Genomic DNA, 22,943 nt, shown 5'->3' with positions numbered 1-22,943 from the left:
TGTGCTTTACTTTTATTGTTTATGGTATATCTATACTCTTTGGATTTGCTTTAAACTGATTTAATCTTCAGTGTAATACATTGTGATCAACATATCTGTATCAAAGTGCCATCGTTAGCCTTCTGACTCATCTTAACAGCAGTACTTAATCAGTCAGGTTACGCCTCTGTAATACAGCAAAGATAACAACATACACATTCACAAGTATAAGCAAAGGCCATCCAGAGACACAATACACCGTGGATATTATAAGCCATGTGAAAAGCAAGCAATATGAGACAGCAAAACACACCAACAAGCAGACAAGCAGGACAACAACGAGCAGTATAAAGACAACGCATATGTTCAAAATATTCATGAAAAAGTTAGTAAAATGGTGAGAAGCAGGCTAAGTAACTTCCTCTACCGCAGGGTTGTAGCATAATGGTTGCATATAAAAACACAGTCTCTCACAATCACAGCAGTAAATCAGGCTCAAAGGTTTAGATTACTTCTTAAAGCTTGAGGCTATTAATCTAACTACATGATACCCTTGAGGAAAATAATAAATAATACATGGACACAAGAACAACAGACATGAGGTATAGAGTGCATACAGAAAGCTCTAGTGTGATGAATTTATGTAACATGGGTAGTAGCTATTTAAAACTATTTTCAGACTGAGAATGGTTAAAACAACATGTTTCTCTGACATCATATTAAGAAGTCACCTAAACATGATGGAAGCAGAGAAATCACAGACATATTAATATTATCAGAGTGGTGTTTTTTCAGCGGACGTGCTCACTGCCTTGGAACATTCTCCTCACTGTGCATGGATGTGTGTGTAAGTGTGTCAGTCTGCTTGTCTGCAGGACAACAATGAGCAGTATAAATACAACACATCTGTTAAAAATATTTATGAACAAGTTAGTAAAATGGTGTGAAGCAGGCTAAGTAACTTCCTCTTGCATATAAAAAAAAAAAACAGTCTCTCACAATCACAGCAGTAAATCAGGCTCAAATGTGTATGTTACTTCCTAAAGCTTGAGCCTATGAATCTAACTACATGATATCCTTGAGAGGAATGGGAATTAATAAAAAACTATATGACTTACAGAATTATAGCAACACAAATCAGCAAAAACACATGGACACAAGAACAACAGACATGAGGTATAGAGAAAGCCCTAGTGTGATGGATTTATGTAACATGGGTTGTAGCTATTTAAAACAATTTTCAGACTGAGAATGGTTAAAACAACATGTTGCTCTGACAGCATATTGAGAAGTCATCCAAACATTATGGAAGCAGAGAAATCACACAGCTGTAAATCAGGCTCAAATGTATATATTCCTTCCTAAAGCTTGAGGCTATGAATCTAACTACATGATAACCTTGAGGGGAATGGGAATTAATAAAAAACTATATGACTTACAGAATTCTAGCAACACAAATCAGCAAAAACACATGGACACAAGAACAACAGACATGAGGTATAGAGAAAGCACTAGTGTGATGGATTTATGTAACATGGGTAGTAGCTATTTAAAACTGAATTATAATAGTTAAATTCTGAGAATGGTTAAAACAACATGTTTCTCTGACATCATATTGAGAACTCACCTAAACATGATGGAAGCAGAGAAATCACAGACGTATTAATATTATCAGAGTGGTGTCTAGTTTTTTCAGCGGACGTGCTCACTGCCTTGGAACATTCTCCTCACTGTGCATGGATGTGTGTGTAAGTGTGTAAGTGTGTGTGTGTGTGTGTTTGTAGCCTGTATGTGTGTAAGCTGCCTCCTCTCGTGTTGATGACGACTGACTGCCACCGAGTCTGACGGTGATCAAACAGGATTTTTACAGCATTAGAGACTCCACTTGTTTAATAGTGTTTACTTTGAGAAGTGAGTGACCTCTCCTGTCCGAGCTAACACCGCCGGGTCGGTCCGACACGATGAGCCATCCTCGGCCGGACGAGTTCAAGCCTCCTCCGGAGTGCCCGGTCTTCGAGCCCAGCTGGGAAGAATTCAAAGATCCGTATGCTTTCATCAACAAGATCCGACCCATCGCAGAGAAAACAGGCATTTGTAAAGTCCGGCCGCCCCCGGTGAGTGTGAGGAAGCCTGTGAATGTCTCTCTGGATGCTGATCCAGTTTAATGGATTTAAAGGGACTTTTCAACATGGCGGAGGCTCGGCTGTGTTCATTCTTTGTGCTGCCACAGCTTAGCCTCCTCTCTTCTGTTATCACACACACTGTAACCGTGCTGTTGTGTTGATTTCAGGCTTGTTGTGATTCCTAAAGATGTCCCAGAGTATTAAAAGTGGATAATAATCGTCGTTTGAGCCACAGATGTCCGATCATTGAACCACTTGGCTTGCTAGCTTGCTAACATTAGCTGAGAGCTCACAAACCAACCTGTCATAATTGACGCTTTGACATATAAGGTGGATATGCGGAAGACATTAATCTGTGTTGTTACTGATGGTATCATCATATAATAAACATGGATGTTCAGCCTTTCCAGCCTTTTATCCCCCTTTGTCTGTATCGTCCTGCAGCTGACGTTAATTATGGATTATTTGTGGAGTAGCATCATGATGCAGTTTGGTCAGTGGACTTGTGATCCATCACTCCTCCTCCTTTGTTTTGATTATTTTGAAGGAGATTGTGTTCTGAAACTGGTTTATTAATATTACACAATGATGGTCCACTAGAGAGATTACCAAACAATGGGAAGATAACTCTTATTCAATCACAAAGAAAGGACACTTTCATTGGTAACCAAAAAAAAACAAAAACACAAGTTTTGACTTTTGAACTTGTGTGCATTTGTTAAGCTTGTTAAAAACAATCTGAATATCTTGATGTTCATGTATGTGCCTGTGTTGTTGGGTGTCGTCCTCCATGTTGGCTTTGTGGTAAGCTGGGCTGGTGAGTGAGTCTTCCATCTGGCCATTTTGTGTGCCAGTGGGGGATGTTGGCTATACTGACATAACACAAGAACTTGGGTCTCTGGTCTATTACCATTATAAATACTAAGACTGTGTGTGTTATTGTCACATACATTAATCATTGTTTGGAGGTATGAAACCAAAATGTTCCCTCTGGAGTCTTTCTCTCTCAACAGAGGCCTTTGTACTTTTACGCCTAACTTGATTCCAGCATGGATTTGTAATTCTAAAATGTAGTTTAAAGCAGACTGATTCACCAAACTAATCATGGTTGAAGAATGATTCAGAGCATTTCTCAAATTTTTGGTCTAGTCTGTCTCAAGGCCACCACCATGAAAGAAAAATGGAATAGACCTCTATAATATTGTAATAGATGCAGGAATTGTCCCCACTAAAAGTCCCAATTTACAAATAACCAGGCGACATTTTTCTCTGTAATAACCTTCGTGCGCCATTGTGTGTGTATCTGTTGCTGTTTAGGGTTGGCAGCCTCCCTTTGCTTGTGATGTCGACAGACTTCACTTTGTTCCCCGGATCCAGAGGCTCAATGAGCTGGAGGTGGGTGCTGTTATTCAGATTGAACTCTGCTTATTATTTGACTGTATCTCTGCTTGTGTGTTTGTAAGTAATTAAATACAATTCCCTTTTTAATTGAATTGAATTTGGAATTTTGCCTCTTGAATGTTATCGTCTCTGTGCAGCTGCACTGAAAATAACAAACAACAGTAATGACATCAAGTATTAGTGAGTGTTATGTAATAAATGATAAATAACTCAGTTTTATTTTGAACTGAATTGCTGCAGATAAAGTTGCTTTGTCTAAGTCTACATTTTGAGATCAAACAACAACATGCAGTGCCCCGTGTTATGGGGTACAGCAGCCGGTCTGGATTAAAATCATCCCTTGTATAGTGTTCCTCAGAGATTTTATGGTTTTCATTGAATGCCTAGAATTCCTTGTCTGTTAATTTTCTTGAATTAAATCTATTTATAGCTGACTCTTGTCCTTTTATTCTGTCTTTTCCCAGGCACAGACCAGAGTCAAGCTCAACTTCTTGGACCAGATTGCCAAATTTTGGGATTTGCAGGGATGTGCCCTGAAGATTCCTCACGTGGAGAGGAAGATTTTGGATTTATATAAGCTGAATAAGGTTATTATTTACATTGACTTTATGACTACTTCAAAGGAATAAGGATACAGCTTATTAAGAGCCAATATTCTCGTTCTACTTTCACAAAGCTCATAGTTTCTCATTTTGTTGACTCCATTATGAAGGTGTTGATCCTCATTTGAATACATAATTGAGATTACAGTGGGTGGCATTGCTAAGAAAAGCATTTTCAAATGTTCTGCCCTTGAATTGGGATGTCACACCTCAGTGTAATGCACACTTGTAAAACACTGCAAAGTCCAACAGAACTGAAACATTAGTATCAAATAAAAGCTCTGAAACATCCTGATATTATATAATGGAATAACTGGTTTCGTTGCTGTGCCTCCGTCGTTTCAGCACGTTGCAGAGGAAGGTGGATTTGACATTGTGTGCCGGGACAGGCGATGGACCAAGATTGCGCACCAAATGGGATTCGCTCCTGGCAAAGCTGTGGGCTCACACCTGCGAGGGCATTATGAGAAAATACTCTATCCCTACAATCTGTTTCAGAGCGGAGCGAACCTGCTGGTGAGTTGGACACACGCATCCTTCTGTCAGCCAAATGGTGTGTGGTTCATGAGCAAACAAAGCCCTAATAATGCTTAAAAACACTCCTTATTACCAGCAGTCATTTCATTATGAGTTAGATTACACATTCATCATCCTGAAGCATTTTCTTACAATAATTCAGAGCATATTGAAATATGAAATCTGTGACGATCTTTAAGATAAATGGAAGTGATGCATTATTAGGATACGCATGTCATGTGTTGGATTGCAGTTTTGTTGTCTTTCGTTTTTAATTAAGAACTTTGAGTTTACACTTTCAGTTTTTTGGGGAAGTAAACTAATCTCATCTGGTGTCTTACCATGTCGTTTGGTTGCATCCTAATCTTTCAAAAACATGTTGCAAGAGAGCTTATCCGCTGTTGTGGGATTGGTGCTGTGTGACCTCACGACCAGGTCACTCTAAATTGTTTAATTACCCAAGCTCTCTCTTGCCTCAGGCACCAGAGGCAGCTTCCAAACTGATGCGTTTGGAGGCTGATCCTGAACTTGAAAAGGTATGTTTGTGTCGTGGTCAGAAGCCATTCCGCATCCCAGTTAACAATCTGCATGTTAATCTTCTGGTTGGACAGTATGCTGAATGTCCGGCTTCCTGATGTTTTATATCTGCAGATGTGGTGTCGTGAATTTAACCCTTTCTCAGGGCAGTCATTAACCCGTTTCACTGTGAAACGATCCCCTCAAAAGAAGTGCTCAACTCTTAAAGTCAAACTGTGTCGACATGTTCACATGTCTCAGGACGAATCCAATACAAGTCTTTCTGTGTTGTAGATTCTCTTTTTTCTCCTCTCCTTTTCAAACTCTTCTTTAATTACATAAACAAACAACTCACACACACCTCCTGAAGTTCAATATTGCTCTTACGCCTTTTCCCAGCTCAAATCTCTCCTTCAACTCCTCATGGCATGTTGCTCCTTTTATTTCAGTGCTGTTTGGGTTGACAGCTGCAGCTAAACACGTCCTCCTTAAGGCCACTTTTGTCCTCTGGCTATGGAAACTGTTAACTCGTAATCCTGTCCTGGAGAGTGTTGGACCCAGTCCTTCAACCTCTTTGTTAACCTCTGATCCTTCATGGACTTCCTGACACATTGTCCCTGCAAATGTAATTAGCACAGCTAACTGGATTTATAACCATGAAAGGTGATTCCTTTTTAAAATAAACCCGATGGAACGTTAACATTTCTTCCTGATTGCTGCTTTTGAGCATACAGGTATTTCCAGTTAGGCACACAGATGCTTTTTTAATAGCCGGTGAGCTGTGGTTTTAATTAGCATACTTTCTCCTACAGTGTGTTCAGAAGCCAGTCCAGCCAGTGGAGAGCATGGAAAGCATGCTGGAGAGCGTGGACACCAAGGAGCCAAAGCTGCAGGAGCAGGCTCAGAAGCAGCCCGCCCAGACACCTGAACTCTGCCCCAACGCTCGCAGGGCCAAGCGCATGAAGTGCGAGGTGGGTGTTGTTGAAGGGCGTCACAAACACCTGACTCAAGCTGTCTTCGAACAAGCACTTTATTCTTTACTGCTGTCCTTTTTTTAAACACTCCATGACCTTTTTAGTTGCCTTAATGAAGTCTCACCTCTCTCCCTCTCTCTCTCTGCGCAGGCTACCTGTGTGAAGATTGAACCAGGTGAGCCCGGTGACAGCAAGCCCAACCTGAGGCGGAGGATGGGTTCTTTTGTGGCCAAGAAGGAATCAGGTCAGGCTCCACATCACCAAGGGAAAAATGTTACATAGATGTTTTACAGTAATCACAGTAACACTACTTTAACTGTAACACATGTCTGCCTTATAACATAGAGCTTTGTAGGGGATGCTATAATTGAAACTATTCAATAATAAGAATTTAAAAACGTTAGTGACGTGTCTATAAAATGATAGATGCTGAAGGTTAAAGGCAACTGAATGTCCTGTGAAATATATTTAATAATGGTGTAAACTGTTTCCTGATGTCTTGCAGAAAAAGAGATTCCCATCCTAGTGAAAGAGGAACCAGTGGAAAGTAAGGAACCAGTAATCGAAGTTGAGAAACCCAAGTCACGGTACAAGAAATACGTCCCTCCTGTTCCCCCGAGTCCAGTGAGTTGAACTTGTCTTTGATCTCCTCTTTAGATGAGATGTAGCGGTTTGAGATCTCAAATGTCTTGATTAAAAATTAATATGCTTGTCGTCTTAGTGCATCATCAGAAGTACAAGCTCCTCTTTAATCATTCATCATTGAACTTGTTTTAATATCTTTTCTAAGTCCATATTTAATTCAGAGTTTTATTATTGAGACTTTTTAGCCGGGGAGAAGGAAGAGTGGGGTGTTTCTGTGCGTCATGGAGTGACATGCAAAGAGTGACGTGACTTGACAATTAGATGTGAATAAATGAGATAACAAAGACTGTTTACTGGAGGAGGAATAACTGTAAGACACTCTGCCAGGGACATTTTTGATATTAATGTTAATGTCTTTGTCAAGTAAAAAAAAAAGGTCATGGTCTTGTCTGAACATGGAATGTCGGGTTTACAGCATCATTTTCTAACAGGCTAACGAGGAATGTAAAAAGTGAAAGATAGAAGGGAAAATATTTGTATATCTCAAAAAGAAACACTACATAGGAATCAAAAGTTTCAACCCTTCATTTTAGTTTTCTCTCATGGATTTAGATTGTAAGAAAACTAAGTGCACTTGCATTTAAGAATGAAACCTGAGAGCTCAAACCACCTCAGGAAGTGGTTTGAGATGCTCTCTAGCCAAATGTAAAGAAACGTGCCTCTTTCTCAGAGGCCTGTGTACTCTTTATTTCTTCCTCTCTGCAGCTCTGAAAGTTATTGACAGGTCATTGTATTTTGAGATGATTTTTTATCCCTGTTGTGAGTCTTTCTTGTGATAACCTGCAGCTGCATAAATCAGAATTACACTGAAATGATCTGTCTGGTCTCTGTCTCATTAAAGCAACTCGGAAAAATGGCTCCAGTGATTTCTCCAGAAGTAATCCCATACCAGGTAAGATGTCCAAACCAGAAGAAGAAGAAGTGTTTTGAATCTTGTCTGTTTCTTTGTGGGGTGTGAGGTATAAATGGGACCTTACATTAAACATTAACTTTGATGAGAGGTTCCAGTTTGAAAAGAATAAACACACAATGTCCAGTAGTATATAAATGTGCTGCTTTGAACCCCTGCTGGTCATCATGCCTCTGTAATCGATTAATAAAAAAAACCCTCCCTTGTGGCTCTCAGGTGGATCAGGTTGTGTGTCTGGTGTGCGGCAGCGGGGGAGAAGAAGACCGTCTGTTGCTGTGTGACGGTTGTGACGACAGCTACCACACGTTCTGCCTGATCCCTCCTCTGCAGGACGTCCCCAAAGGAGACTGGAGATGCCCCAAGTGTCTGGCTCAGGTGAAAACAAACTTCAGCGTCTTTTTTAATAGGATGCAAATTGTCTCTGAAGTAATGAGCTCTGCAAGTTATCCAAACAACGAGAACAACAAGTCTGTCTACTCCTCGCTGATGTTTTTCTCTCTAACTCACCCTTAGGAATGCAACAAACCTCACGAGGCGTTCGGCTTTGAACAGGCGTACAGAGACTATTCCCTGCGTGCATTTGGACAAATGGCGGATGCATTTAAATCTGATTACTTCAACATGCCAGTTCATGTAAGAAGGAAGTTTGTCATCATAAATCTGCCACTCTCTCTCGCTGTGAGTGTTTCGGATTTCACCTAGTGCCTCCTTCATGTGTGTGTTGCAGATGGTACCAACAGAGCTGGTGGAAAAGGAGTTCTGGCGTTTGGTTGGAGCCATTGAAGAAGACGTTACTGTAGAATACGGAGCCGATATCGCCTCAAAGGAGTTTGGGAGCGGGTTCCCTATTCCAAATGGGAAATTTAAGGTTTCCCCTGCGGATGAGGTATGCCTGAAAAAAAGCAACCCTAACCTTTGATACATGGATCCATTCACTTTATTTCAAACCCATTCTCTTGGTTTATAGCGGTATTCAAATGTTAGCATTGCTAAAAACATAGAAACATGCTGCGTCAGACATCATAAACATGCACTGTAACTCTTGTGTTATTAAACTCTGTGCAGGGGCATCATCACACCCTCCTCTACTGCTCCCAATGATATTTCACTGCCCTCACTGTCATACAGCAGGAGCAGACTACTAAAAATCCCACACATAACCACATAAAAATCATTAGTGCCCCTACTCCCAACTCCCTACCCTCCAGCCCTCATTGACTGCCTCATCACAGCAAAGCACGCACAGCAGCACACAATCCCAGTCTGCCCCCGAACTCCCGGCTCTCAACAAACTGCTGCAATAACGCTCTAATACTCCTGTTTTTATGGCTTCGTTGTGCTCCTTGTAGAAATGGTTTGAGCGATGCTCCTTTATTACTCTCATTGTCAACGAGTTATTCACATATTTGTGCCTTTTGTTTTGCAGAAATACCTCAAGTGTGGTTGGAACCTGAACAACCTGGCGATGATGAATCCTTCGGTGTTGACTCATGTGACAGCTGACATCTGTGGGATGACGCTTCCCTGGCTTTATGTTGGCATGTGCTTCTCCTCTTTCTGCTGGCACATTGAGGATCACTGGAGCTACTCCATCAACTACCTGCATTGGTACATAAGAAGAAGAAATAAGAGATCTCATTTCAGATTTAGCTTTTTCTTCATTTCAACCTAAATGTGATGCTTGTTGTACTCACTAACAGGGGGGAGCCTAAAACCTGGTACGGAGCTCCTGGTTTTGCAGCAGAGCAGCTTGAGGAGGTGATGAGGAAACTGGCCCCGGAGCTGTTTGAGTCTCAGCCTGATCTGCTGCACCAGCTGGTCACTATCATGAACCCCAACACCCTGATGGCCCATGGAGTGCCAGTATGTTCATTGTAGCTTCTAATGCACAATTAGCATTTTCAAAGACTAGCAGCCGGACTCTTTAACAGAAATATGAACTACTTTTCTCTCTGCTGTGCGTCAGATCTACAGAACCAATCAGTGTGCTGGTGAGTTTGTCGTCACGTTCCCGAGAGCCTACCACAGCGGCTTCAATCAGGGCTTCAACTTTGCTGAGGCCGTCAACTTCTGCACTGTTGACTGGGTATGCACCTTTAACTAATGCACTCTTTTGTGAGTTGAACACAACATGAGCCTTCCTAACAACCCTTCTCTTTCCTCTGTGTAACTCTAGATGCCTTTGGGCAGGCAGTGTGTGGATCACTACCGTATGCTGCACCGGTACAACGTGTTCTCCCACGATGAGATGGTGTGCAACATGGCCTCCAAAGCAGAAGTACTGGATGTGGTTCTGGCGTCATCTGTGCACAAAGACCTGGTCAGCATGATCCGAGAGGAGCAGACACTGAGGGAGAGAGTGAAGAAAATGGTAGGATAGTCGTCCTTATGTCGGTACAACACTGTGTTGTGCTTTGTATTGATTTCCTGTAGATTGTTCTTTGTGTACATAGATCTTTTTTTACTCCCGTTCTTCCATACATACATACGCAAGATTTGACTTTCATTACCTCACTGCAATGTTACATTTCTACAGCTTGTGTAAAAATATAAAAGTCATTGTACAGTGTAAGTGTTCTCTATAGCGAGTCACTCAAGGCTTCAGGCTGTCAGTGTACCGTCTACAGAACAAGAACACTTTGTCATCGCTGCATGTTTTTCCCTTTAACGCCTTTGCTGTTGTCCTACACCTTCAGGGCGTGTCCCACAGCAAGGAGGCTAAATATGATCACCTCCAGGATGACGAGCGGCAGTGTATCAAGTGCAGGGCCACCTGCTACCTGTCTGCCATCACCTGTCCCTGCAGCCCAGGAGCACTGGTCTGTCTGCATCACATCGACGACCTCTGCTCCTGCCCCGTCAAAAACTACACACTGAAGTAAGTCTCCCTGGAGCTGAATATCTTGTGTGCACATAAATACTGCACATGTATGGAAATGTGTTCTATGAAAACTCTGCAGCTCCTGAAGTTGAGTTGCATGTCTTATTACAGGTATATGCCTCCAAAGATTCATTGCTCTGTTCGGTCTTGCAGTTTCAGATACACACTGGACGACCTGTTCCCCATGATGGGCGCTGTGAAGCAGCGAGCGAAGCTGTACGATGATTGGGCCGCCCTCGTCACAGAGACTTTAGAGGCTAAACTGGAAAAGAAAAAAGGTTAGCAGAAAGAGCGAAGAAGAAACAAACGATCATGCCTGCTTAACGACTCTGTTAGTTTGACAACACGCAGCTGTTCTGATATTTTTGCAAAACTGTTCAGACTGATGCAGATCGAGGCTTTGCAGTATATCATGCTGCTTTAATTTCAATTAAAAGTAAATTCATAAGATGTCATAAAACTGTCGTGCTCATCTGACAGAGATCATAAAATACAGCAGCACACAGACGTTGCAGCTGTGCCGTGCATTCTAGTTAATTGATGTTGTTTTAAAAACGACCGCTCCGAGGCTCAGATGTCACATCCTGTTAAATGCTAGCTGCCCCGATCTCTCTCTCTCCCTCTCTCCCCTTGTCTCTTCCTCGCCTCCTCCTCACCATTCCATGTAGGAGAGACTTAGGCAAGGAGAATCAGCGAGGAAAGGATATAAGGAAGTGAAAGTGAAAAATTAAAAGAGCTTTATTTGCCTCAGGTCAACTTTATTGTGCACTCACAAGATCATTGTAACATCAGTAGGGGTTTCCACACATGTAGGTGCCTCTGCTGCATTTCTTACCTCCCTGACCGTGGTTACTGATTATTCCAGTTACAGCAGCAAAAACATTCATTGTTGAGGACGACATAGTTTGCCCTTCAGTCCCTCACCTCCTCTGTACACACACTCCTGGTTGACTGAGCCGGTGTACAGTACTGATTCTTAAATCTAAAGCTGCTCTGCTCTGTAGTCGGTTTTATAGATCTGTAGAGTAGATGTCACAACAAACATTCCCACTGTGGCTAAAAATACTGAAAAATAAGAAGACTCAGGTTATTTAAACTGTGAGCGTTATATAATGTGTCAGGCCGTGATTAATCTGATGTTCTCTCCTCAGGTCTGCCAATGTTTCGCTCCCTTCTTGCTGAATCAGAGTCCAATCTGTTCCCCGACAACGACCTGCTGCGTCGTCTGCGTCTGGTCACACAGGACGCGGAGAAGTGCGCCTCTGTGGCACAGCAGCTTTTAAACGGAAAGAGGCAGACCAGGTAGGATTAAAAACCCCTCCTGTACTTTATCTGATGCTTTATAGATTAGCTGTCTTCACATTTCCCTGTGTGTTTCCTTAAGTCAGGAAATCTTATTAGCGCCTTTAATGGGGTTCACTTTTTTAATTCGCCTTACTCTCTCCCTCAGGTATCGCTGTGGAAATGGGAAATCATGCAGCCAGCTGACTGTTGAGGAGCTCAGGTCGTTTGTGAGGCAGCTGTACAACCTCTCCTGCAGTCTCCTTCAGGCCCCACTGCTGAAGGTAAGCTGCCAGGCAGAGATGCACAGAAAGGCTGTTTTAGAAACCGCCTACTATACTAGCAGTACGTACTGATTTGGCCAAAATTCAGCATGTAGTAAGTAGTATGTGAACAAGAGCAAAATCTGCAGTATGCCAAAACTCCCCGGATGTCTACTGATTCGTGAAAATTTCACAGTCTGCATCGGATCAGTCTGCCTCACGTACTGTTTCCCACAATGCACAGAGCTTGTTCCTAAAAACTCAGTTTTTAGGTGCTGTGAAAATTATAAAATTCCATATAAACCACTTCCTAACTTTTTAAATTATAAGTGGATGCTAAAGAAGCAGTTTCTCTATCAGCTCGGCCGTTGTTTATTTCCGCTTTACGAAACAGGAAATTCAGTGACGTCTCGCCCAGCGTACTGCAACACAGATCGAACGAAACAGTCAAACTACAGACTAAATTCTTTCACAATCCTTTTTATTGAATTTGTAGTTACAGTGCCTGTAAGGATTGAGTGTAGAAAAGTAGATGAAAAGTGTGTGCACCAATGGCAGTACTTCAATACAACACAATACAACAATTTTACTGGCCTTTTCATGACCATGACCCTAAGCCCATCCCACCCAAACCTCACATTACTTACATAAGGCAAAAAAACAAACAAAAAAAAACCAGACCAAATTAGGTAAAATAAATAAATAAAAGACTAAAAATAAAAAGTTAAACAAACATTAAGGCATTAATGATACAGTTGTTCTCATAAGTTTACATACCCTGGCAGAATTTGTGATTATTTTTTGGCCATTTTTCAGAGAATATGAATGATAAGAGAAGACATTTATTTTCACTCATGATTAGTGGTTGGGTGAAGCAACATTTTTATCAAACAACTGTGTTTACTCTTTTTATTTCATAAAGACAACAGAAACTACCCAAGAAACCATAAATTCTGCCAGGGTATGTAAACTTATGAGCACAACTGTAGATAGAAGGAAGAGGGGGAGAGAAGGGGAAAGAGGGGCTACAGATGAAATTCAAACGCAGTATTTAAAAGGCAGTACCTACAGCCTACTACATTAGTAGGTGGTATGTAGCAGGCCTGAGACTTTTCCCACAGAAAATTAACATTTATTTAAATTGACGTAGCGCTTTCTTTAGATATCTTGCACGTTGTGTTCACTCACTCAGCAGATATTGAACAGCCTCTCCACACGGCAGAACCTGTGACTTGTTTGCTCACACTCTGCTGATCAACTGACCGGTCAAAGTGTGGAGATCAAGACTATCCAAATGTGAACAGTGCAGTCAAAAAAGAAAGAAGCAGCGTTACTTTGTGCAGTTATCTTTCAAATGGAAAATATGAAAAAAGGAAAACTTAAGAGCTGCAGGAGGCTGAAAGATGCAGACAGTATTAAGTCAGACTTGTGGATGACTGAGACTCTAATTAGGAATAAGAAGCCTTATTTTGACAGCTTCTATTCTTAAATTTGTGCTTCTCTCCAGGAACTCTTGAATCGCATTGAAGACTTCCAGCAGCACAGTGAGAAGGTCCTGGCAGACGAGGTACCCAGCGTGGCCGAGATCCAGGGCCTGTTGGACATCAGCTTTGACTTTGACGTGGGGCTCCCCGAGCTGCCCCGCCTCAGGGAGCGGCTGGAGCAGGCACGCTGGCTGGAGGGAGTGCAGCAGTCCAGCGCTCAGCCCGCCACCCTCACTCTGGAAACCATGAGGAGGCTCATTGACCAGGGAGTCGGCCTGGCACCGCATCCATCCGTTGAGAAAGCCATGGCTCGCCTGCAGGAGCTGCTCACCGTGTCCGAGCACTGGGAGGACAAGGCGAGCAGCCTGCTGAAAGCCAGGTGAGGGCAGCACTGACTCGTGAGGGGTGATGTTAGCCTCTGAGCAACAGGGAGGAAGAACAACCTACACCATGAGATGTTCCTGGTGTGTTAGCTTTTATCACTGCAGTAACTTTGCAATGATTTCACTTGATAATTGTACTACTGTATCTACAACATGAGTCCTCCTCATTTTGCTTCATTTTAATTACAGCTAGAGCAAAATGCTGCTGCTAGAATATTCAACCAGATCAACCAAAAGTGAGCTTCACATTTAGTTCCGCCCTCATTGCACTGGTTCACTATCATTATTTATTTGCACAAATTGTATTCCATATAAACAGTTTTAGATTATAACTCCTTTATAAAGATTGTTAAGCAGCTAATTTAACGGTGTAGTTTGGAAGAAAGGTTTGAGGAACTTCCGGCGAATTAATATCTCTGAAGGAAATGCCTCAACAAAAGTGCCTTGTTGATGGTGAGTGTGAGTTTAATAAGTTCTATATTAACATGTTTTTCTGCCCACACAGACCTCCTCACTCCATTGAGACTCTCAGTGCTGCTGCTGAGAAAGCCTCTGGCATCCCCGCTCACCTCCCAAACTGTCTCCTCCTGAAAGACACCATCAGAAAAGCCCGAGAGTGGCTTCAAGAAGCTGAGGAACTCCAGGTTAGCACACACCGGACAGTTTACCCCAGTTCATTATCTTAACAGGTAAATGTGATTCTGATTGTCACTTGTTCAAACTTCTTTATTTTCAGGCCAGTGACGGCATCCTGATGATCGACAGCCTCTCTGATATGGTGCTGCGAGGACAAGCCATCCAAGTCCACCTGGAGCCTTTAGACCGGCTCGAGTCTTCAATGGTGGAAGTGCAGGAATGGAAGGAGTCTGCAGCTGCTACCTTCCTTCAGAAAGACTCAACCCTCACCTTGCTGGAGGTAAAATCCTACAAATGACTCTGAAATGCAAAACAAGCCTGTGAGGTCTTCTTACGATCGCTGCTTTAGAAAGTTCCCATCTACTGTAAACTTTTCAGAGGAGAGCATCTGTCGGATACAAACAGTTTATGTAACACTAAATGTTGATGTGGTAATAGTTGCTTTATGGCTGTACTTCAAAGACAGCCTACCTTTATTTATGAATCCTGACTTAAATATAAACTAGACGTTTTCACATCCTAAATGAACCAATAATTATTCCCACATGTTCAGACGACATCCTGATACTAAAACAAAGATTTCATCAGCAGCACAAAGCTTTAGAATAAAGGCCAGACTAAAAAGGTGGGTCTTAAATTCACTTTGAAAAGTCTCAATATGTCTGCTCCTTCCTGTTCAAATTAAAGTCATTTACTGTTGGAACAAAAAACTTTCATTCTGAGTATTTTTACAGAGTCTTAAGAGACTTGAGCAGCCATCACAAATATAAATGCACTGAGTAAAGATAGAAAAATGAGCAGGTGGACTCTGGACTTTTCTCCTGTGATTCTGCTCACCTTATGGTTCACTTTGTTTTCACACAGGTCCTGTGTCCAAGATGTGAAGTTGGGAATGTTGGTTCTCCAAAGAGGAAAGCCAAGAAGGGGAAGGAATCGCCCAAAAGTAACAAGAAGAAGACGCCACGACTCAACACTCTCAGCGACGTGGAGAAAGTTCTGTCAGAGACGAAGGATTCTACCTCTGCAGTGAGTACGGTTAATCCAAGACAACAAGGAGACGTTAAAAAGAAGAGATGAGGTAGTTCATCTCTGAATCCTCTCCGTGGAGAGCTTTTCTGACTCTTTGTTTCTTCATAGATGGCCACTCTGGAGGAGCTACGAGCGAGGGAGATGGAAGCTTTCTCTAACCTCAGGGCAGCAAACGAGTCAAAGCTCCTTCCCACGGCGGACTGCATGGACCTGAAGGTGTGTGTCTGTCTGAAGGCGCCCATGGGTGCGATGCTACAGTGCGAACTCTGCAGAGACGCCTTCCACAGCGTGTGCGTCAGAGACTCCTCAGACTCCTGCGAAACACAGCCATGGCTCTGTCCGCAGTGCCAGCGATCGGAAAAGCCACCCTTCAACAAAGTCCTCTCTCTGCTGGCGTCTCTGCGGCGGTTGGAGGTTCGCCTACCAGAGGGCGACGCTCTGCATTATCTGGTAGAGAGGACAATTAACTGGCAGCACCAAGCACAGCAGATCTCACAGTCATGTAACCTCCCGGAACTGGAAGAGAGACCAGGAACTCCTCCAACCCTCACCTGCTGGGACAACAACTCTCAGGTCACTCTTCTTCTCCTTCTTCTTCTTCTTCTTCTGACACATGTTGTAAAAACTTTTTGCAGGTATTAACTTTAAGATGTTTTTGACACAGGCTCCGTGTTTGACTCCGGAGTGGAATCGGACAAGCCATGCTCAGACCGTCTTCTACACCGAGCAGAGATGCATACCTCTGCAGGGTCAGTGTCATCGTACTACAAATAATAGAGACTAGATGCAAAAGATGATTTAAGTTTATAATTCAGAAGGGTTCTTGACATGAAATGTGACATTCAAGCTGAGCTCAAGATCACAAACACCTGCTTTTTTTTAAGTTTCATGATGTAAAAACTGAGATTTGAAACTTTGACTTTCTCACCACCAAATTTGATGTACAACATCGACAACACACAACATCAAAGATTGATATTTCTACTACAGATGACCCTTAATAGGTTGAAAGGTGGGTCACCATCAATCAGATGATCTGTTCAAAAGGCCAGAGCGCATGTAGTCTCTGAGAGACCTTTATCAGTTTGAGATTTCCCACACATGTGATAATTGTTTTTGGGTCACTTGAATGCCTCCCACCATGAAGTGAAAACTGAACGGAACTTGTTCATTTTAATTGGAGCTTATTAATTAATTAATTGATTAATTAATTAATTCATTGGAGGTTATTATTGTTCATGTTTTGGTCGTTTTTCTGTGTGACAGGTTTGAGTCAGGATCTGGAGGAGCTGATGGTGGACGGACTCCTGTTACAGGTGTCCCTGCCAGAGGTCCACACCCTCTACCATATTTTATTGGACAGAGCCAGCAGCCAGCACACAAACAGATGCACGTCGCCACCACAGGACGAGTCCACAGACTGTGACCAACACGTGCAGTTCAACTCTCAGGGAAAAAATACGCCACTCGACCAGGTACAAACTCTCAGCGACAAAACAAACTCACGACAGATCTGCACAAAGTGCTTCAGTGTCAGGTTTGATGTGTTTTGTTTGTGTTCTCAGGATGGCATCAGCAGTGTGACTGGCTCAGAAAAGAAAGCAAAGCGGCAGCTGGAGAGGGAGGGAGGTTTGGATCCAGAGCACAGGGAGAAGGTCAAAAAGCACTCTCACAAAAGACAGAAGATGAATAAGAAGAACCTGCAGCGCAGGCAGACCTCCACCTCATCCTCTCCACGCTCTGACTTCTCCCAGTCTGATGACTCTGATGAGGAGATGGCCGTGTGTCCGGCAGAGAGATGCCAACTACCAGAGGGAGATGAGGTGAGAAAAACTGGATCTGGGTGACACCTGGAGGGAGAAAAATAAGTAAAGATGAAGCGTTTGAACTGCTGGATGTGTAGAAAAGCAACAGTTGGTACTTGAAAAACAAACATGCTAACCTTCAGTATATGACAAGTGGTCAGTAAACTTAAGCGATCACAGTATTAAGTCACTTTTGGACTTTGTTTGTTAGGACAGCTGAAGAGAGAGAGGAAATGGGGAGAGTAGAGTGAGGGAAGACATGCAGCAGGAATCAACCAGCGAAAGCTGGGACGAGGATTGTAGCCTCATGCTTAAACCACTAGGCCACACCCCCACCTACGCTGTTAAAACTTTAGAGGTGATGATATGAGCCATATTTTGGGCTTGTGTCCCAATGTGTTTGCAACCAAGTGGCCAAACAAATCAGCGATGAGAGGTTTAAATCATCCTTGGTTAAAAGCATCCTGTGTGTGTTTCCTGCAGGTGGATTGGGTCCAGTGTGACGGCAGCTGTAACCAGTGGTTCCACCAGGTCTGTGTCGGCGTTACAGCCGAGATGGCGGAGAAGGAGGACTACATTTGTGTCAGTTGTACAATGAACGATGGACCCATGAGTAAATGAAGAGAAAGTTTGTGTTTTCCTGAAGGACGGCTGGAGATTTCTGCCCCGTCATCAGTCCGTATATCAAGCCACCAGTCTGGATGTGTCACTGATCCTGTACTCCCCCCTCCCCTCCTCCTCACCCCCAGTCCCGTCCTGTCTGTCCGACCCTTTTGTAACAACGGTGCTATCTCCTCTTTGACTTGTTGTCGAGAACTATAATGTTTAGTTATTTTTTTGTATTTTTACATATATATATATTATATATATTTCCTTCTTCTTATGAAATGTTTGTGGTTGTCTAAATGAAAAAAAAAAAAACACAGGATGTGAAGTGTGCTGCATGGGATTCCAGTACATCAGCACGAAGGAGTCTTACGACACGACGCACCCGGTATGGAGGGTATGTGGAGGGTTAATATTATCGTCTCTGGAGCCTCCTTGCATGTTAAACCAGAGCTGATGGGACAGTAGTCAGAGTTGTCATACACTTTTCCCCCCAAAAAAAGACTATACAGTTTTTTTCTTTGAAATCCAGTGTTTAGTACATGCATCTTAATAATATAATTATTCCCCCTTTTTTTTTTTTTTTTGTAGAATAGTTTTATTTATCTGAGCAATAATTTTTGTCTGAATTGACTTCAATGGCTTGATCTCTGCTGAGATGTGTTGGTGCTTTTGAGATGATGGTGTCATGTACAGAAAGCTGCACAGGTGGATGGCACAGCAGTGATTGCTGTGGAGAGGCGATGTAGCACAGACAGACGCTGCTGACACGTGCTGCCACAGAGTGTAGCCCAGCAGAGAGTTACTGAGGAAGGACCTGGTTTAGCTGAAGATGTTACAAGTTTATATTGTGGAATAAAGCCCCCTTTGTTCTATGGAGAAATCTCGTGCTTCACTTTACCTTAAAATCTTGAAAAACTCAAATTAAATTCCTGGGTTATGATCATGAGCGAGATCAAGGCAGGGCTGCAGCTCTCATGAACCTTGTCTATGACATGTTCATTGTTTTCTAGATTAGTCAGCTGGTTGTTTGGGATAAACAAGATCAGAAAATTGAAATAAAAATTCATCCAACGTTTCCCAAAGCCTGACACAACACCTGGAGATGTCTTAATTTGAACACCAGACAAAGGTGGTGAATATTTTTGTCATGAAGGACTAATGAAACCAGAAACTTTCTAGAAGTCTGAGTCTCAAACTTCTGAACCTTTACACCTTTCTTTTAAAAGTTAAAATGTTTTTCAAGAAGTCTAATTATTGAAAACATAACCTGTAATTAATTCAACTCACAGAGACTTATTTTCTCCCTAAAGGTGTAGCAAGACGGACGCAAAAAACCCTTAAAAATCAACAATAAGTCTCAAAAGCAGTGTGGGGCCACAGGTTCAGAATGAAGGATATTCACCTTCAAAGAGATGTTACAGTCTGCTTTAAAAAGGTGATGACATAAAGAGAGTCACTTGGAATCACAGACTTGATTTCAAGAAGATTAAACCAAAGATGGAATTTGAAGGACTTCATACACAAAGTCTTGAATCAGAACTCTGACAACTTCTCTTCACTGGGCCTCAGACCTTATTTAACTGAGAGCTCAACTGTCTTGATGGTTAAACAGATAAAGGTGAGACCTTATTTTGCATTTCATCATAACTATCCTCTTGCATGTTGTTTTCTGATTTGCTTATATGTTCATTAATTCAGCTTCCTGCTTGAATACACTGTGATGGACACTCAGCTCTTTATCTACTTCTCACAGAAGGGGGAGCCAAAAACCAGCAGAGCGAGGAGGGGCGACCATGATGGTTTAAACATGGAGGGTATGAGTGAAGAAGAGGAGGGGGACATACTTTCTTGATCCCAGAAGGGAAAAAACATATTTCACTCTCTTATTAAATACACAACACACATAAACCACAAATAACCCAATGTTCATACTCTGGTTCATATCAGGACTGGATCTGGTGACCGTCTTGTTCCAAAGCCAAGCCCTTACAAACTGAGCCACTGCTGCCCCTCTAAGACAAGTCAGGAATACGGCCACACAGTAAATACACTCTGCACTGACTTGATTGTCCAATAAGTGTTAAAGCATAAAATTAAACTAGGAGAAATCCAGAAGTGGAGACAGATAAGGTCCAACAGTCCTTTTCCAGAGGTGAAATGGTTCTTAGTGAATGTAATGATGGCTGAGTGCCATTTAGCTGCCTCATTTTAAAGGTCCTGGTATTCTGCATGCTGGCTCACTGCAGCACTGTTATAACTCACTGAGACACCTGAATCTGTTATTACATATCTGTTCATGGTTATTGAACCCCTGTTCTGCGGACCTTTGGGGACAGAGCATTCAGTGTGGCAGCCCCCACTCTGTGAAACTCTCTCCCTCCCGACATCCGCAGTGCCCCAACCCTGGACACTTTTCAGAGGGCAGCCAAAAAGCACCTTTTCCTCAAGGCCTTTCCCCGTTAGATACCCCTGCCTACCCCCCAGACCCCTTGGGTTTCTTGAAAGGCGCTATATAAATATCAGTTATTATTATTTGTTCTTTTCTGGACATGAAAATGACTAATGAATTGTGTGCATGACTGAAACAGGAGGGAGACTATGATAGGGGCGCACAGAAATAAAATCATGCTGTGATTTCTGAATATTGAATATGATGAACAAAAGTGATGGCACCAAAAAGGAAATCTAAACTTGAAGAATGTTAAATTGACGCATGTGTTGGAGAGCAGGGTCAGAAACATGAGAATCAAAAGGGCACAAGGCAGAATGTCTTAATGCATTAATATGGAAACAGCTCCAAAGAAGGGAAAGCATCAAATTCTTTGAGTCTAAGTCAGAGCATTATTTTGACACTGTCATGAAAACACACAGAGGCATATTAACTATTTCAAGGGACCAATTTTAAGCCTAAACCTTAGAGAGGAAAGAATGTATTTTGGAATTACCGCTCTGTAAATATGAATATGAGTGAACCAAAAATGACTCTGAATCTGTTACTGAATTAGTGCAGTTTGTTTGTAGTCATATAGGAAGTCACTACAACCCTACTGACATTACAATATTAATTTTAGAACAAACCCCTGGACAGTAATCCTCAAATCATACATCAGGGATTACATCTGGTGAAACCTGAAGCTAAATCTTTAAAGTAATCTGTAGTTTCCATGATGAGATCATAGGTCAAAAACCTCCATGTTTACAGTCTGTGTCAATGAGGTCACTGTATTTGTTCCTCTATTGTCAGGCTGTCATTTATTACCTTCATATTTCTACTTTATGACCGTGGTAATAACTGATTAATTTATCTGTTTCGAAAGGGGAGTAACATTTTGTAGGGTAACATGGCAACGCTGTCCACAGTGTACAGAACATGAGTGCGGTCAGAAGACATCTGACGGAGCAGCACAGCCTTTTGTCTGTCATGAGCTCCATATTTAGCCAGTGTAATGAGGAAGATATGCAGTCAGAGTAATTCATATAATCCATTCAGTCATTGTGCTCTGACCAGCTGGGTGCCTTTCATGTGGCCAGCAGTCAAAGCAACTCAACAGACAAACACACAACGACAGAGGAAAGCATGTCAGTATTAAAGCAGATGATCAACTGAGGGAAGTATTTGGAAATTGCCAGAAATGTGACACACCTACATCAATTTAATGTGTCTCAGGAACAAAAGTTGTGTTAGCTAACTGAACAAGTGAAGTGCAAACTCTGCTCCATTGACTGAGGAACAGTTTTTGTAATTTAGATGTGATAAAACTAAGAGGCTCCATGCATGCAGGTGCTACAGTGTTGCAATTAGCTAACTGCTAATGTGCTTATAAGCACTGACAGCAGGGGCGGATCCAGAGGGTGATTGGGGGTAGCCATGCCCCTGAGGTTTGATTGGCCACCCCAAAATTCTCAACTATGATTTACCATTTGCTTTGTCAGAGGAAGGACTTCTGTTCAAATCAACCATTGGGCTGTGCTGCAACCATAGACTCATCTGTTTCTGAAGCGCTGTTTTGAGGCCAATCGTCGTCGTCAGCGGCCATATTGCTGCTGTCGAGCGATTGTGACGTAAAGAGGCAGGCTTTGAGCCTCCTAGCCAACAGCTACAGTATTCCCGCCTGTCAAGCAAGTCAGCTGTGCCTCTCATTGGAAGACTTGTAATCTCAATATCTTCATAATTGCTGTGTTAGAAAGAAATCCCCCCACCCCCTTACAGTGTGAGCCGATCGAGAAATGAGCTATCCAGACTACACTCATCTTTTGTACCAGGCTGTAAACATGTTTATTTCTGCTGTAATGATCGCTTTTTTAAAATTGGTGTGTATGTGGTTTCTGGTACTTCTGGAGCCAGCCTCAAGCGGATCCTCGATGAACTGCAGTTTTTAGCACTTCCGCATTGGACTCATATTTTTAGACCGGAGGTTGCCGCTTGGCTGCAACCACTGACTGTGTGAAACATTGACACAGTCTCAGTGATCTCACACATTGGTTTCTGAAGCAGAGTTTGGAAGCCTGTGTATGGTGGTCGCCATATTGGAAGTGGGGACTCAACCTAGCATTCGTCGACTTAGCAAGAGGCAAAGAGGTGGAGTTGAGGTGGGCAAACAGCCTCTTTGCTAACAGCTACAGCCTGCCTGCCTGCCAGTTAAGTCAGCCGCGCCCCTAATTGTGCAAAACTCGTAACCTTTATATCTTCAAAACCAAAGAGTTATAATCAGATTACATGTAATCATCAAAATATGCAGGATTCATCATCTGAGAACCAACATATCTGCAATAAACTGTCCATCCGCCAAGTACATTTTAAAGGGATATTTCAGTGTTTTTTGTATGAGTTTTAAATCACTAATAACTGTACTAGCCACAACGGATGCTGCTCAGCTCGGCCCCTGTAGTGAGAAACTCCAGGCAG

General features: G+C 42.5%; 1 protein-coding gene across 2 annotated transcripts; it reads left to right on the top strand.

The window, feature by feature from the left end:
- Window positions 1–1,708: 1,708 nt before the first annotated feature.
- Window positions 1,709–18,316, top strand: kdm5bb (lysine (K)-specific demethylase 5Bb). Of its 2 annotated transcripts, XM_034695954.1 has the most exons (29): window positions 1,709–2,093; window positions 3,420–3,497; window positions 3,968–4,090; window positions 4,451–4,621; window positions 5,101–5,157; window positions 5,950–6,108; window positions 6,262–6,355; window positions 6,617–6,735; window positions 7,598–7,648; window positions 7,883–8,041; window positions 8,180–8,299; window positions 8,394–8,552; window positions 9,093–9,274; window positions 9,367–9,529; window positions 9,633–9,752; window positions 9,843–10,037; window positions 10,363–10,544; window positions 10,701–10,825; window positions 11,699–11,849; window positions 11,998–12,112; window positions 13,599–13,954; window positions 14,464–14,602; window positions 14,695–14,874; window positions 15,459–15,620; window positions 15,732–16,196; window positions 16,288–16,372; window positions 16,890–17,098; window positions 17,189–17,446; window positions 17,912–18,316. In XM_034695954.1, exons 1-29 carry the CDS (start codon window positions 1,941–1,943, stop codon window positions 18,047–18,049), a joined length of 4,668 nt encoding a protein of 1,555 aa, XP_034551845.1. In that variant the 5' UTR covers window positions 1,709–1,940; the 3' UTR covers window positions 18,050–18,316. The 2 variants fall into 2 exon arrangements, with proteins under 2 accessions (XP_034551845.1, XP_034551847.1); XM_034695956.1 differs by lacking the exon at window positions 5,101–5,157 and having other exon boundaries at window positions 1,737–2,093.
- The last annotated feature ends 4,627 nt before the right edge of the window (window positions 18,317–22,943 follow it).

This window comes from Notolabrus celidotus, chromosome 11 (assembly GCF_009762535.1).
Source record: "Notolabrus celidotus isolate fNotCel1 chromosome 11, fNotCel1.pri, whole genome shotgun sequence".
Lineage (NCBI taxonomy): Eukaryota > Metazoa > Chordata > Actinopteri > Labriformes > Labridae > Notolabrus > Notolabrus celidotus.
The sequence above is the reverse complement of the archived record's forward strand: the minus strand, read 5'-3'. Positions and strand labels throughout refer to the sequence as shown.

What these genes read in the sequence shown, in the direction of transcription:
- kdm5bb (XM_034695954.1), top strand. Translation starts at nt 1,941, where the DNA reads ATGAGCCATCCTCGGCCGGACGAGTTCAAGCCTCCTCCGGAGTGCCCG. An exon ending in CAACCCTCACCTTGCTGGAG is followed by an intron (nt 14,875 to 15,458) that starts GTAAAATCCTAC and finishes GTTTTCACACAG; the next exon opens with GTCCTGTGTCCAAGATGTGA. An exon ending in GCTGGGACAACAACTCTCAG is followed by an intron (nt 16,197 to 16,287) that starts GTCACTCTTCTT and finishes TTTTTGACACAG; the next exon opens with GCTCCGTGTTTGACTCCGGA.